At 36.5% G+C, this 12,643-nt stretch overlaps 1 protein-coding gene across 1 annotated transcript in view; it reads left to right on the forward strand.

The window, feature by feature from the left end:
* The window catches only part of ADSS2 (adenylosuccinate synthase 2), a 37,670-nt gene extending 25,600 nt beyond the window's left edge, over positions 1-12,070 (forward strand). The window contains exons 8-13 of the mRNA XM_066315967.1: positions 696-822; positions 3,565-3,719; positions 4,153-4,277; positions 5,269-5,366; positions 9,840-9,989; positions 10,747-12,070. Of these exons, the coding sequence (XP_066172064.1) occupies positions 696-822; positions 3,565-3,719; positions 4,153-4,277; positions 5,269-5,366; positions 9,840-9,989; positions 10,747-10,799 (708 nt within the window). The 3' untranslated portion in view covers positions 10,800-12,070. The remainder of the gene's footprint in view (positions 1-695; positions 823-3,564; positions 3,720-4,152; positions 4,278-5,268; positions 5,367-9,839; positions 9,990-10,746) is intronic.
* The last annotated feature ends 573 nt before the right edge of the window (positions 12,071-12,643 follow it).

Here is a 12,643-nt window from a genome sequence, read left to right on the forward strand (position 1 = left end):
CTGCAACTCCTTGTTAAGGTGGAAACTCATCATCTATTTGTAGCTTGAGGAAAATTACTTGTATTATGCTAATGCACTTGATTCCATTCTGAAAGACAAAGTGTTATATTTCACATAGAGTAAATTTTTAAAATGAGAACTTCATGTGTTCCCATGAAGGAGAAAGGTGTGTACCAAGTGATAATGTGAACATTATTGGCTTCTTGCATTCAGCTACTCAGTGGCTTTCAGGCATTTGATGCTTAATTCCAATAAATAACTTCACTTTCAAGTAAAAATTTTAACTCACAATTGTATGCATTTGTTAGCTTCAGATGGCCAGAAGTGGAACTTCCTCCATGCTGGGTTTGGGGGAGATGTTTTGAGCACTTGGAAATGAAAGACCAAATACTGTAATACAGTGATAATACTCATGCTTGAATATTTCTAAAGCATTCCAGAAGTTTGGATTTTTCTTTCTCCCTTATCCTTCCCTCTTTTTTCTTTCCTCCTAGGAAGAGTGTACATATCTGTTGTGTAAATCTGAGTTTCACATTCTTCCTCCCTTTGTTCACATTATGGCATATTTAACATGTCTTTGTTTTTCCTCTTTGAAAGGAATATAAGCATTGTTATGAGGGAACAATAGCAATTCTACTCTAGCTACCTTTGTCATAATGAAGTTATACTATACAACAGTCTTTTGTGTTATTCAGGGCTACATGGAAAAAGTAAAACCAATGGTAAGGGATGGTGTTTATTTCATGTATGAGGCTTTACATGGACCACCAAAGAAGATCTTAGTTGAAGGTGCAAATGCAGCACTACTGGACATAGATTTTGGTAGGTATGGTCTTTTTGAGACACCTGTTGATACACACTTGGGTTGTGAAAAAGGAACAATTAAATATAAACTCTACTGTGATAGGCTGTTCTCATGGCAGAAGTGATTTCTTTTTGGAAGAACAGCACTCTCTATAACTAGCAAATAATACAGGGGTGGGTGAGTGGGTGGGATAATTATTTCAAAACGTTGTAGGCTGTCACAAGAGTAATAATGACAGTAAAGATCAAGTGGCTCCTCTTAGAGTGTAGCTATTACTTCAGCATCTCTAAATTTTAAATGAAATAACTCACAATTTTTTACAACTGTGGAAATCACTTGAGAACAAAAATGAAGAGCTTTGAGAGGCAAAGCATGTATGCAAAATACTTCTTGACTTTTGAAAAACTGGCTTGCTTTTTTTTTAAAAACACTTTAGAAAGTATCTTTATATAACACTTAGTTTTCCAGTGTTTCGCATTGTTGGGAACGGTGTTGGTAATCTGGATTGCTGAGGCAAGACTAAAAAGATTATCCCAATCTATTCGATATTCAAAATTATGCAGTTTTTCTTAAAACACTGTAAGTTTGCTAATAAATTAGAAGATTCTAGGTAGTAGAAGCAGCTTCTTTTTTATGAGATGATTATGTTTGGTTATTATGTTGTAACGACAAGATATCTGCTACCTCTGTGTGAGCATAAGCAACCTATGTGATTGACTCCTGCCTTTTGTCACATTTTTCTTTAGTCTCACTAGCTTTATAAAGGCATTGTTTTTTTGCTGCCACCTGAAATTGAAGCCTGTAAGGACTGCTGTCAAACATTTATTAAACTGACGTGCACTCAGCTTTCAACCAATATGAGTTCTGGTATTGGGCATTTTCAAACATACTTAGTGTGAAAGCCTCTTCTTTTAAGAGTAAGATATGTCTTAGATTAGTCACTGTAAGTATAAGCACCAAATTTCCTCATGATAATCTGAATATTAGAAGACACATCCTTTTATAACAAGACAAAAAAAGAGGAAAGAAGTCTTCAGATATGCTTGTCACAGGGAAATCTTTGATGCAAAATGGAGATATTTGCAAAAGAAGTCTATCTAGGGGGTTTGTTTTCTTGTAAATGGTGAGTATTTTGGATTTAATGTAGATAGAAGGTGCAGGCAGTCTGAAACACATCAGGTATGACTATAACACATTGTTGTTTAGATTAGTTAGTTTTTTCCTGCCTCTGCTGTGAGACTCAAACACATGAGAAAAATCTGCTCTCCATAGGTAGATACCATCAGTGGATTGGACACTTGTGTTAACTATTGACAAGCCCTAGTCAAAAGGTTTGATGTTTCCAATTTGATTATTAAGCATTCTGAATGAGGCTGATGTCTGTGCTTTCTTACATAGAAGTCTTAATATTGAAATGAGTTCTGTGAATATGTGTCTGCTGGCTGTGAGGCTAAAAAATCCCCAGGCTTGCAGTCCATCCCACTTTCCTGGAGCCTATACTGAAGCTCACATGCGCATTTTTCTGGGAATGGGGGGGCAGGTGTGGGGCTGTGTGGTCTTCTGTGTTTTTACACACAGAGTAATGATAAAGCAATGTAAATATATCAGGCTGGGAGGTGAAAGTGAGTAAGAACTGTTCATTGACTCTTTTTTGTATCCACTAGCTATAATTACCTATCAGTACTAAGAAAAGCTTTACTACTGTGTTCTAAGATTAAAAACTAATTAATGCTTGCAAGCTGCTGTTATGTATCACCTGTAAGCCTGAGTGTTTCTCTGGAGTGATTTGAGATACCTGAAGCTAATCTGTGAAACCTGACTGATCAATCTCTGAAGGATTTTTGACTTTGTAAAGATGTCTGTATCTGAAAGAACTGTATTGCTTTTAGCTCCTCTTGTCTTGGTTGTTCCTCTCTTACCTATCTCTGATTCATATCAAAAGACATACAAAAAAGTCTGACACAACAGGTAGAAGTTTATTGCTTATGTGCAGTTACAGTAAGGCTGAAGTATTTGCTCACAATTCAGATGAGGACTGGCATGCTCAGTTTCATTTTCTACTACTTAATTTAAAAAAGGTATAAACCTGAGGATTTTGAAACGTTTAACTCTTTTCTTTGCAATCCAGGCTGCATTTTGTACTAGAGACAACCTTGCACCACTAGACTATAATCCAGGAGTCTTCTTTTTTTAATGATATTTTTTCATTTGATTATGCGGACAAAGTTGCTTCCAGAATTTTGCATTTCATTGCAATTCCTTATTCTTATAATGTGCTGATCAGTTTGTAGAGTTTGTATTTTATTCTTTCCTCCAAAATTTAAAAATAGTAAACCTCTATTCTATAACCGTTTAATACTGTATTCTTAAGAGTCTCCCTTCAAAAATTTGCATTGTTCAATTAGTGAGTATATTTAATGTAGAGAAAACAAGACCTGTTTTTCTGGTGTCTCACTCCAATTTTTTACCCATACAATCATTCAGCATTGTTTAACAATCCATTTTTACCAGTCGAAGTAAGTAATAAGATTTCTACCTTTTCCAATGAAGGTGGATCAGACAATGTACACACAAAGCTAAGAGCTCATTGAATGTGTTCTTGACTGTAAAATGTATTTACTGTGTTTTTTGGTTTTGAGTGTTGTAAAATCTAGGTGAGTGCAGTGCAAGTGCACTATTTCTCACCATGTTAGACTTTTAAAAAAAAAAAACACAACATTAAAACCCATTTCTAAACCAAATGTTTTGGCTTTTAATAGGCACATACCCTTTTGTGACTTCATCAAACTGCACAGTTGGAGGTGTGTGCACAGGTCTGGGCATGCCACCGCAGAACGTGGGGGAAGTGTACGGGGTTGTGAAAGCCTACACAACCAGAGTCGGAATTGGTGCCTTTCCTACAGAACAGGATAACGTGAGTAGTACAGCCTCAGGTGGGACCTGCTGGGTGAAATAACTTGGTGTGTCTTGTCTGTCTTTTATTAAGTCAATGTTAACAATGGTTTAGTGCAAGTAGTTAGGTGTCAGTGTGTTTGGATGTCTCAATCTTCTGATTCTAGACTGAGCTTAAAGGACTGCCAAACCTGATGGCAATTTTCTTAGACAATTCTGTGGAGTAGAAGGTTAGAGCAAGAAAAAAGTTTGAGAAGTTTGCCTACAAATCGTTCTTTTGAATTAGAAAGGATGTTCTGTATTGCTGTCTTGATACAAATGGACAGCATTGTGAAAAACCGGGGAAGGACTTTTAAGGTAATTTACAATGTATTATAAAATGTTAAGTAAACACCTGCATCATGTATTGCAAGTCAAAAGAAACCCACACGCTCATGTGTCTTACTCTTTGTTAGGAAATTGGAGAACTGCTGCAACAGAGAGGCAAAGAGTTTGGTGTTACCACTGGTAGGAAGAGAAGATGTGGCTGGCTGGACCTTGTCTCACTCCGATATGTCTATATGATTAATGGATTTACTGCGTGAGTTGTTTGCTGGACTTTGCTGGCAACTTGACAGAAAATCATGAAATGTTGTAGATTACTGTAAATTGTACCTATACTGCATATTATACATGTAGTTAGTAACATTTGCACTGTTAATATTGATAAGTAGATTGTTTTGATATTTCGATAAATTAGCTGTTCCTCATTTTTCCTATCATTAAGTATTTTTACATTTGACATTTTCATATATGTAGATTTTTCTCTCCTTTCTTTATGGAGATTTTTTTGTTAGTTTGTCTTCAAAATAAGGTAGATGAGAACCCATCAGTATCTCCATTAATATGTGTGAATATCAAAAATACAGATATGTCTTTGAGATGTTAATCAAAATGAAAGATAGGTGCCTGGAACAAACTGGTATAAAATTTCTAGCGGATCAAATAGTGTAAATACATATATTTTTTAAATACTTCTGTTTTTCTTGTTCTTTGTGGGGTTTGTTTTAAATGAGATGCAGCCAGGTATTTGTAGAGCCAGTGTCTGATTATTTTTCTGCCTTCACTGTAGGTCAGGAACATTTGGCAAAGGACAGGAACAGACAGCAACAGGCATCATGCAATGAAATAGTCATCTTAAACGGTTATGCCTTAATTGGTTAGGTATCCAGCACCATCACCAATTAAAATTATAACTCTTAAAGCCATAGACAGATTAATTCAATTGGAGAATACCCGTTCTTTGATATTTTTTTGGACATTTTCATGTAGTACTAGATAGAAGGATGCAGCAAAAACTCTGTTTAATCATTTTTTGTTGCTGTCGTCTTGTTTCAGTGGTTGGTTGTTTTTTGGTTTGGGGTGTTTAAGTTAGACCAGATAACAGATTAGTGCCATGTGAGATATTTTTCTAAAGAAATAAAATTAACTGCAGGAATCAGTTTTGATTCCCGTTTGGTTGGATTTTTTTACAATGTGATAAAATTCAAGAGTTGTTGAACTAGTTTAACCAGAATAATGTTTCTTTATAGATTGGCACTTACCAAATTGGATATCTTGGATGTATTTCCAGAAATCAAAGTTGGTGTTGCATACAAACTAGATGGTGAAATCATACCTCATTTTCCTGGTAAGGCTGCTTATTAAAAAATTCTAGATTTTGGTGAAATGCAATGTGGTACTTTTAAATGCGTTTGACTTCTACTTGTAAAACTTACAAGAGCAATATTTTACTTCAGCATCAAGCTGTTAATGTTTTCCAGATGCACCAGACGTATATTTTACCACACCAGTACCTGCCCTCTAAAGATACCTGTACCAAATACTGGGTTTTGTCTACTAGAAAGATACAAAGAGCTGTACAAAACTTGTAAAACATAAATGTTGCTACTACTTGTCCTTTTTATTTTGTACAGCCTGAATCACCTTCAAGCTAAATTGGAAGCTTGTTTCATACTCTTACCTCTATTATCTTGTTCCTGCCATTCTATTGATGCCCATTTTTAGCAGGTCTTCATTTATGCATGCAGTGAACCCTGTAAGAGAACTGGTCCTGTGGAAAAGACAAGTTTTTCTTTCCTCTGTTACTTTTCTAACAGTTCACTTCCCTTTAATGATTCATGCAGCAGCCAAAAAGCTACAGAAGCTACACAGTGTAAAAGAGGGACAAGGAGTGGGGCTAGAAACGAACAACTAGTTTAGGTGAAAGCAAGACTATTTTCTAATGCATGACCAATGTACATCAGCTTAGCATGATAGAACCTTAGTTCCTGAGGAAGACAGTGGTCATTTTTACTTGCAGAGTGTACCCACATGTTAAAGTATTCAGCTATCATGAGTCAGTTACTTTTATAGATATTGCATCTTGTTTGGTTTGAGATAGTTAGACATACTCCAGAAAAAAAGGAAGAACATAAAACATTACTAAAGATTGGGCTTTTTGGTTTTCACTGGAACCTGAGGGTTACACCAGGTTACAACTTTTCATGTGGTATCATCATCATCAGAGAACTTCTTTTGGGTGAGAAGATCAACTGTAGTAATTGGATACAACTCACAGCAGGATTTATGTAGTATAAAGATGTAATTATATATAAAGGAATATGCAATGATCTGCCACTAGTCCTTGAAAACAGCTCATATCTGTTAGGAGCAATTCATAAGGAATTAAAAAAAATCCTCTGTTTCTCCATGTGCTTGTGGGAGTTCTCTTAACTGATTTGCTGTCCAGGATCTTCAAAAAAAAAGTGTCAGTTCCAGTCTGAATGCATGCTGAATGACTTTGATTCAGGAAATGTAGTACTCATCTTGCAGTAAACCAGTGAATGCTTTTCCCTTTTTAAGACTCAGGTATTACATGATTGATACTCCTATCAAAACATTAAGGACAGTTGTGTTTACTTGAACTGGCCGTTGAACGTAATGGAGATTGCACATTTGAATTGAGAACTACTCAGTAAATGCTTTCCCTGTAGCCTGTTGTATGACCTTGTGCTCAAGCCAGAAAAACCTTTGTGTGTCTCAGGGCCAGAATCTTGTTAGATACAACTTTTGAGGGAGCAGACTTTGTTCCCTGTATACCCCTAGGTAACAGCTGACCTTTGGTCATAGCAGCACAATGTGGCTCACCTGCCTGTATTTTTCTTTACTGTATGAACAATTAAGAATTCTGGTAGAACTTTAGTAGAAGCTGTTGACATGCTGTCTTCCTTAAAGTGTCAGGAAGGAGTTTGAGCTGAACTTCTGTTAAGCTGGAAGATGCTGTCTCTCACAGTGCCTCTGTTCCACACCTCTCTTTGCTATACTCCTCAACATTTGGCAGCATTTTCAGCACACATACTGCAGGTTACCCCTGCACCTGGCATAAAAACAAAAGGTAACTTTATTCCCACTTTGTGTTTTGCAGACCATTAGACTGTTTCTGATGTCTATATTTCTGCATGCTGTGTGCTTGTATAGTTTTTGTTTTTTTTTCAAATGTGTCATTGACATTTGAATTTAATTTACAAGAAAACTAGTCTGGGAAGCTACCATTGGCAGACTTTTTCTTTCTCTCTCCTCTTCCTACCCTCCCACTCTCTTGGAGATGTTAATGATTTACCCTTCTTGTGAAATGACTGTCTCTAAATTAGAAGCACACATAGTACCCACTATCTCAGGAAAAGTGTGCCATGTTTTGTATATTGTTCCTTTTTCCACCTGGATCAGAGAAGCATATGAGTCTCACTCAGGGTTTTTTTAGCTTAGCTTTCTGTATGCATTTCGTAATTGCCTCTTAAGCAAGAACCTAAAATGTCTTGTAAATTTTCAGCTGGCTTCAGTTGGTGTTACTGAGGCTGTTTTCTTTTGCTGGCCAGTAACAGGAGTTTATCAAAGAACTTCCTGCTAGCTTTGAGCCAGTCAGTTCAAAAAGAATGTGAACGCTATGGTCTGGTTCTCTGATGCCTCCTGTCCAAGTTCAGACATCAGTTGATTTCAGCACAGAGACACATAACCTCTAGCCCAGCAGACTTTGAAAACACAGATGCATAGGAAATCAGGAGATTACCTTGGACAAGCTCTACTTTCATGCCTTTTTTTTTTTTTTTTTCCTTGCACTTTTTCTCTGGGCATTTGCTGTAGATTAAAGAGCTGGGACACTATTCTGGATGCATTTTTGGTCTGACCTACACGACTCTTTTCATGTTCAGTTTCTGGAAACTGCTGGAGGATCTCTCTCTTACAAAGGTTCCAAGGTCCCAAATCAGATATCTTTTCTGAGTTGGAAGTAGCATCACATCACTCTTAAAATTACGATACCATTATATTTGCTCTGTCTGTCACATAGTTAAGCTGTTAAGGAATATTCTATAAACACTAAAAAATAAATCCCTTCAGTAAAAAGCTGAGAGAAATCTGGATGGTGACTAGATCTGGTACTACACTGAGCACTGTTTGTGGCTTGACTTTACCACACATCATCTTATATCACACCTGCTGGAAGAAACTTAAAGAATCATTTGAAACATCAAACAATGCATCCCTTCTTTTTCTTCTCTCTTAGGGAGAAGTAAGGAATTGAACTGATACAGGCTAATGGAAGATTGTAGTCAATATTAGACCGTTCAATCAATACCAAATGCTTTCAGCTCTTTGTAACCTCATCAGAGAGGCCTCAAAGAAAAAAGGCCTGTGGACATCCAATATGAGGTGTTCATTCATTTTCCATCTTGAGAAGGAGGGAGGCTAGCAACCGTCTGCACTGCCAGGAGATCAGTTTGTGGTTTTGCACTTTGAGTGTGTCTGGACAGCAGACAGCACCTCAGTTGTTACTGCTGACAATAAAGTGCTTATCCTTGGTTTCTACGACCAAACATTTTTAATGTGCATGTCTGTTCTCATCGCCACAAGTATTGGTTCAGGATTCCGTTAACCTGGGAACACCTTGGTCCAAAACTTTGCACATTCCTTTGCTGTTACAGACTTTGAGGACAGCTGAGCAGTCTTCTTTCAGCTTTTCTCAAAATGCCTAGTCCATTAAGGCTGTCCTTACAGCACTGCTGCTGTTGAACTGTTGCCTGCATCAGGACAAACTGTTCAATGTGCTGAGCTTGAGTTTGTTGGCTACGCACATGCTGGAGGGGATTAGCATATGGTTTTGTATTTGCACCTCTACTGTGCCTCTTGCGCCTCAAAGCCTTTCCCAGGCTGACTAGCTGTCCTGGCAGGAGTGACTTGAACTGAGACATAGAGCCTACATAACATTAATTACTATGCCCTCTTCTTCATGAAGGCAAGAAGGAATGCCTGACTCTTCTCATTTTTTTATCAATATGTTTTGATCAATTTCAGACTTAAGCCCTTCATTTTGCTGCCCTGTGCCAGACTTAATGTTCAGACAATCACTGGAGTGATTCAGTTTCAGAACGGTATGCCTACCATGGTTTTCAGTACTAGAAATCATCACTGGACTCATAGTTAAAGGACAACATTGTAGCAAGTTCCTAAATGAAGGACAAAATACTGCTTCTGTTCTGAGAAGTAGAGGGAACAGTTAGTGTTCATACATCCTCTGGGACTCCACAATGGTTGATAACTTCATTGCATATTTTTGGGGCAAAGACCTGTGGGCATCAGAAGTCTGCTAAGCCTTAATTACATCTTAAAACTATGTTTAGTAAAAGGAACTCTCCTATGCCATTTTAAAATATATTTTAGCTGCTTGATACTTACAAGCTGATTCTTAATTTTGCTTTCACAATTCCCTCATGAAGAGGGATCTGGTTCTCAGTATTTGTTCAGAAAAAAAACCACCAACATTTTTGGGAATTATTTCCCTGAAAAGTTGTTTTCTGAACTGAAAAGATTGTGTTTTCAGCAAAATACATGCATGTGACTGAGCACTGGAATTCCTAAAGTCTGAGTTCTGATAGTTACTGGATTTTCTTCCCTCAATGCTTATATTAACAAAAACCCGGACACTTTAGTGGCTGCAGTGCTTGTATTACCTGATGAGCAAATCTCCTTGTGTGAGGAACGAGTAAAAGCTTTACCATTAGTGTTTCATAGTAGAGAATATACAGTATCCATGGACATAAAATTTTTGTTTCTGTTTGCTACTCAGCCAATCACGAAGTCTTAAACAAAGTAGAGGTTCAGTATGAGACACTCCCAGGATGGGTTACGGACATATCAAATGCCAGGACGTTTGACGAGCTGCCTGTAAATGCACAAAATTATGTTCGTTTTATAGAAATGGAGTTGGGTGTCCCAGGTAAGTAGAACAGATTTTTCTTGTTGTCTGGGTTATTCCTGCTCCGTGAAACCTGTTTGGGGTTTTGTATTAACAAACATGCAAAATACAAAAATTAATTTCTAACTATGCTTATTGTACCACGATGCCAATTTACCTGGTGCCACTGGTGATTATGGTATTACTACCTTTTATTTAGTTGTTGAACTCAAAATTTTCAGAAATTTTAATATACATTCCTGCTGTGGCTTATACTGTAGTTCTTGTTCAATTAAGATTTTTTTTTTCCATAAGTTGCTCAAGTGTCTTTTAGACTGGTTATGATTGGGGTTTAGTTTTGCTACTGCCATAAAGTCAGTGGGACTATGAGTTATTAATTAGCATGATGAATTATATGTGAGAGTAAGAGGTCTTGAACTGATGCATTTCTCTATGCTCCCTAATAAAGGTGATCCTGTGGTTCCATCCAAAGCTGGGAGTTACGAGATGATGCATTTTTTTTTTACTTTTCTGATAGTTTCTAACTATCTTTTATCTAATAATCTGTAAAAGTGATTAATTTATTGTGGCAGTTCAAAGAATACCTGCTTTTTGAAGTTATCAGTCTATTCTTTGAGAACAACAGATGAAGTTCTAATTTCTTAATGTGTGAATAGTATATGCTGTGTTTTTCTTCAAAATGTGGTGCTTAAGAAGATAAGTTTGTATCTTATCTTAAGATACAATCCACTCTTGCTTTGTATTACTTAAAACAGAAGTTTGCTTTTCTCTCCTGCAGTTAAATGGATTGGAGTAGGGAAATCCAGGGAATCAATGATCCAGCTGTTTTAAAGATTTCAGATGCATGGAAGAAAGCACACTCCTCAAAAGACTGCTCATTCTTAAATGCATTAGTAGCCCGCAAAGCAAAGATGTTGGAAAGATAGATTTTTGCATGGGAAGAAATGCTAGAGTTGATACCCCCAGATCAATTGCTACTCCTGAAAGAGACTATTAACATGAACCTGTATCAATTCCTGTTCAACCGCAATTACCAGGACACTTGTTGTTGTTGTTCAAGGTGCCATCAGATTTTTTTTTCTTTACCTAATATTTACTTCATAATGTAATTCCTGTTTGAAAATCTAAGGTAGCATTGCTTTCATGACTGTTTGTCTTTGTTATCCTCTCTCTGCTTTTGACGGTGTTACTTCCCTGAAATTTTAGACAGTAAAAATAATGCAGTTTTGCACAGATAGTTTTACATCCTCATTATTTGTATTCCTAAAGCTGTTGTATTCTTAATGACTGCTCTTGTGAGCAATTAAAGAGGGGGAGTCTGATTTTATAATGCTATAAATGCTGTCTAAATTATTGTGTGATCTCTTTTTTAAAAGAAGATGTGATGCCAAGTTGTTATGAATGTCCAGGTGTTTTTTAGCTGTATAACACAGGAAACTTTACTCTTTGTAACTCACACAGGATACTCAAGTGTTTACCAGGAAGTGTGCCCAGAAAGTTAGAAAATGGATATTGTAAAAAGTTCATTTGCAATTATTAAAGAACTGTTCTGATTTTGAGTTAAATGTTTTATAATGCTACTCCTTCTTTTCCTTGCTTTTTAAAAACTCTGTGCTTCTCTGCTTCCAAGGTGCATATCTTAAATTGTTCCCCTAATTAAATGGGGTTATATTTATATTTTGTGAGAAGTCTAACATTTTGATGCCCTTTTAAATTCCTTTCTTCAGAGTCAAATGAAGATCCTTCTCTGGAGGTTTGCCAAAGTGCAGACACTTCTGTATTTATACATTGAAGATGCTTTAAAGTAACATTTATTGTATTCCATGTATTTGCTTTGGGTGTTGGGTAAATAATAAGTGTTCACCTCAAGACATCTGATATATCTTGGATTACTGTTGGGAAATGTGGAAATGTTCCAAGAACTATTTAAATTTATAACCATTATTATCTATTCCAAAGAATCTGATTTCTTTTTGCAACAACCGCATTATTACACTTTCCCTTTCCAGATTACTGAGAATGACTGACTGTTTTTACACACTGTGCTATGGTATTCATGTGCTTCCTTTTCAGTTCAAATAAAACTTACTTTGTTTCCTAAACCTAAGTTTGTATCAGGTTGGGGCAACAGTTCTAGATTTCGTTAGTAGATTTTGGCTGCATACAAGAATCTATGAATGAATATAAGAAACTTCGAATGCAAAATAAAATATACGAGGCCTTTTTGTTTGTCTTGAGTAACCACATGTTGCCTGAAATAGAATAATTTTTTGGACTCTGCTGCTGCTGAGGTGGTTAGCAGAGTTTCTATATTCTAAATTGACACAAAACAAAATTGCTTATCTTAAGAGGAGAGACAAGAGGGTTGAAGGATAAAACTACCTATATTTAAGGAGCATTTTCTACTGATTTGCTTCCATGTGACAGAGCAGTTACTGGGGTCTGTATTTTATGTGTGTAATATGAGGAAAGAGGTGGATACCACAGAATGCTGGAAAATTGGCAAATACAGTGAGAAACGTTTGTATATCAGCATTGCATGTAAGGATAGTTCTCATCTGTATTAAAAAGCAAGCAATGTTATATTTTTATTTTTCTAGAGAACGTGAAGATCTAGTTTTGCTGTCAGCCTTACAGTCCAGGAGAGAACAATACCATCCTTCCCTAGATATAGA

The sequence above is a fragment of the Sylvia atricapilla genome, chromosome 3, assembly GCF_009819655.1.
Source record: "Sylvia atricapilla isolate bSylAtr1 chromosome 3, bSylAtr1.pri, whole genome shotgun sequence".
NCBI classification, from domain to species: domain Eukaryota; kingdom Metazoa; phylum Chordata; class Aves; order Passeriformes; family Sylviidae; genus Sylvia; species Sylvia atricapilla.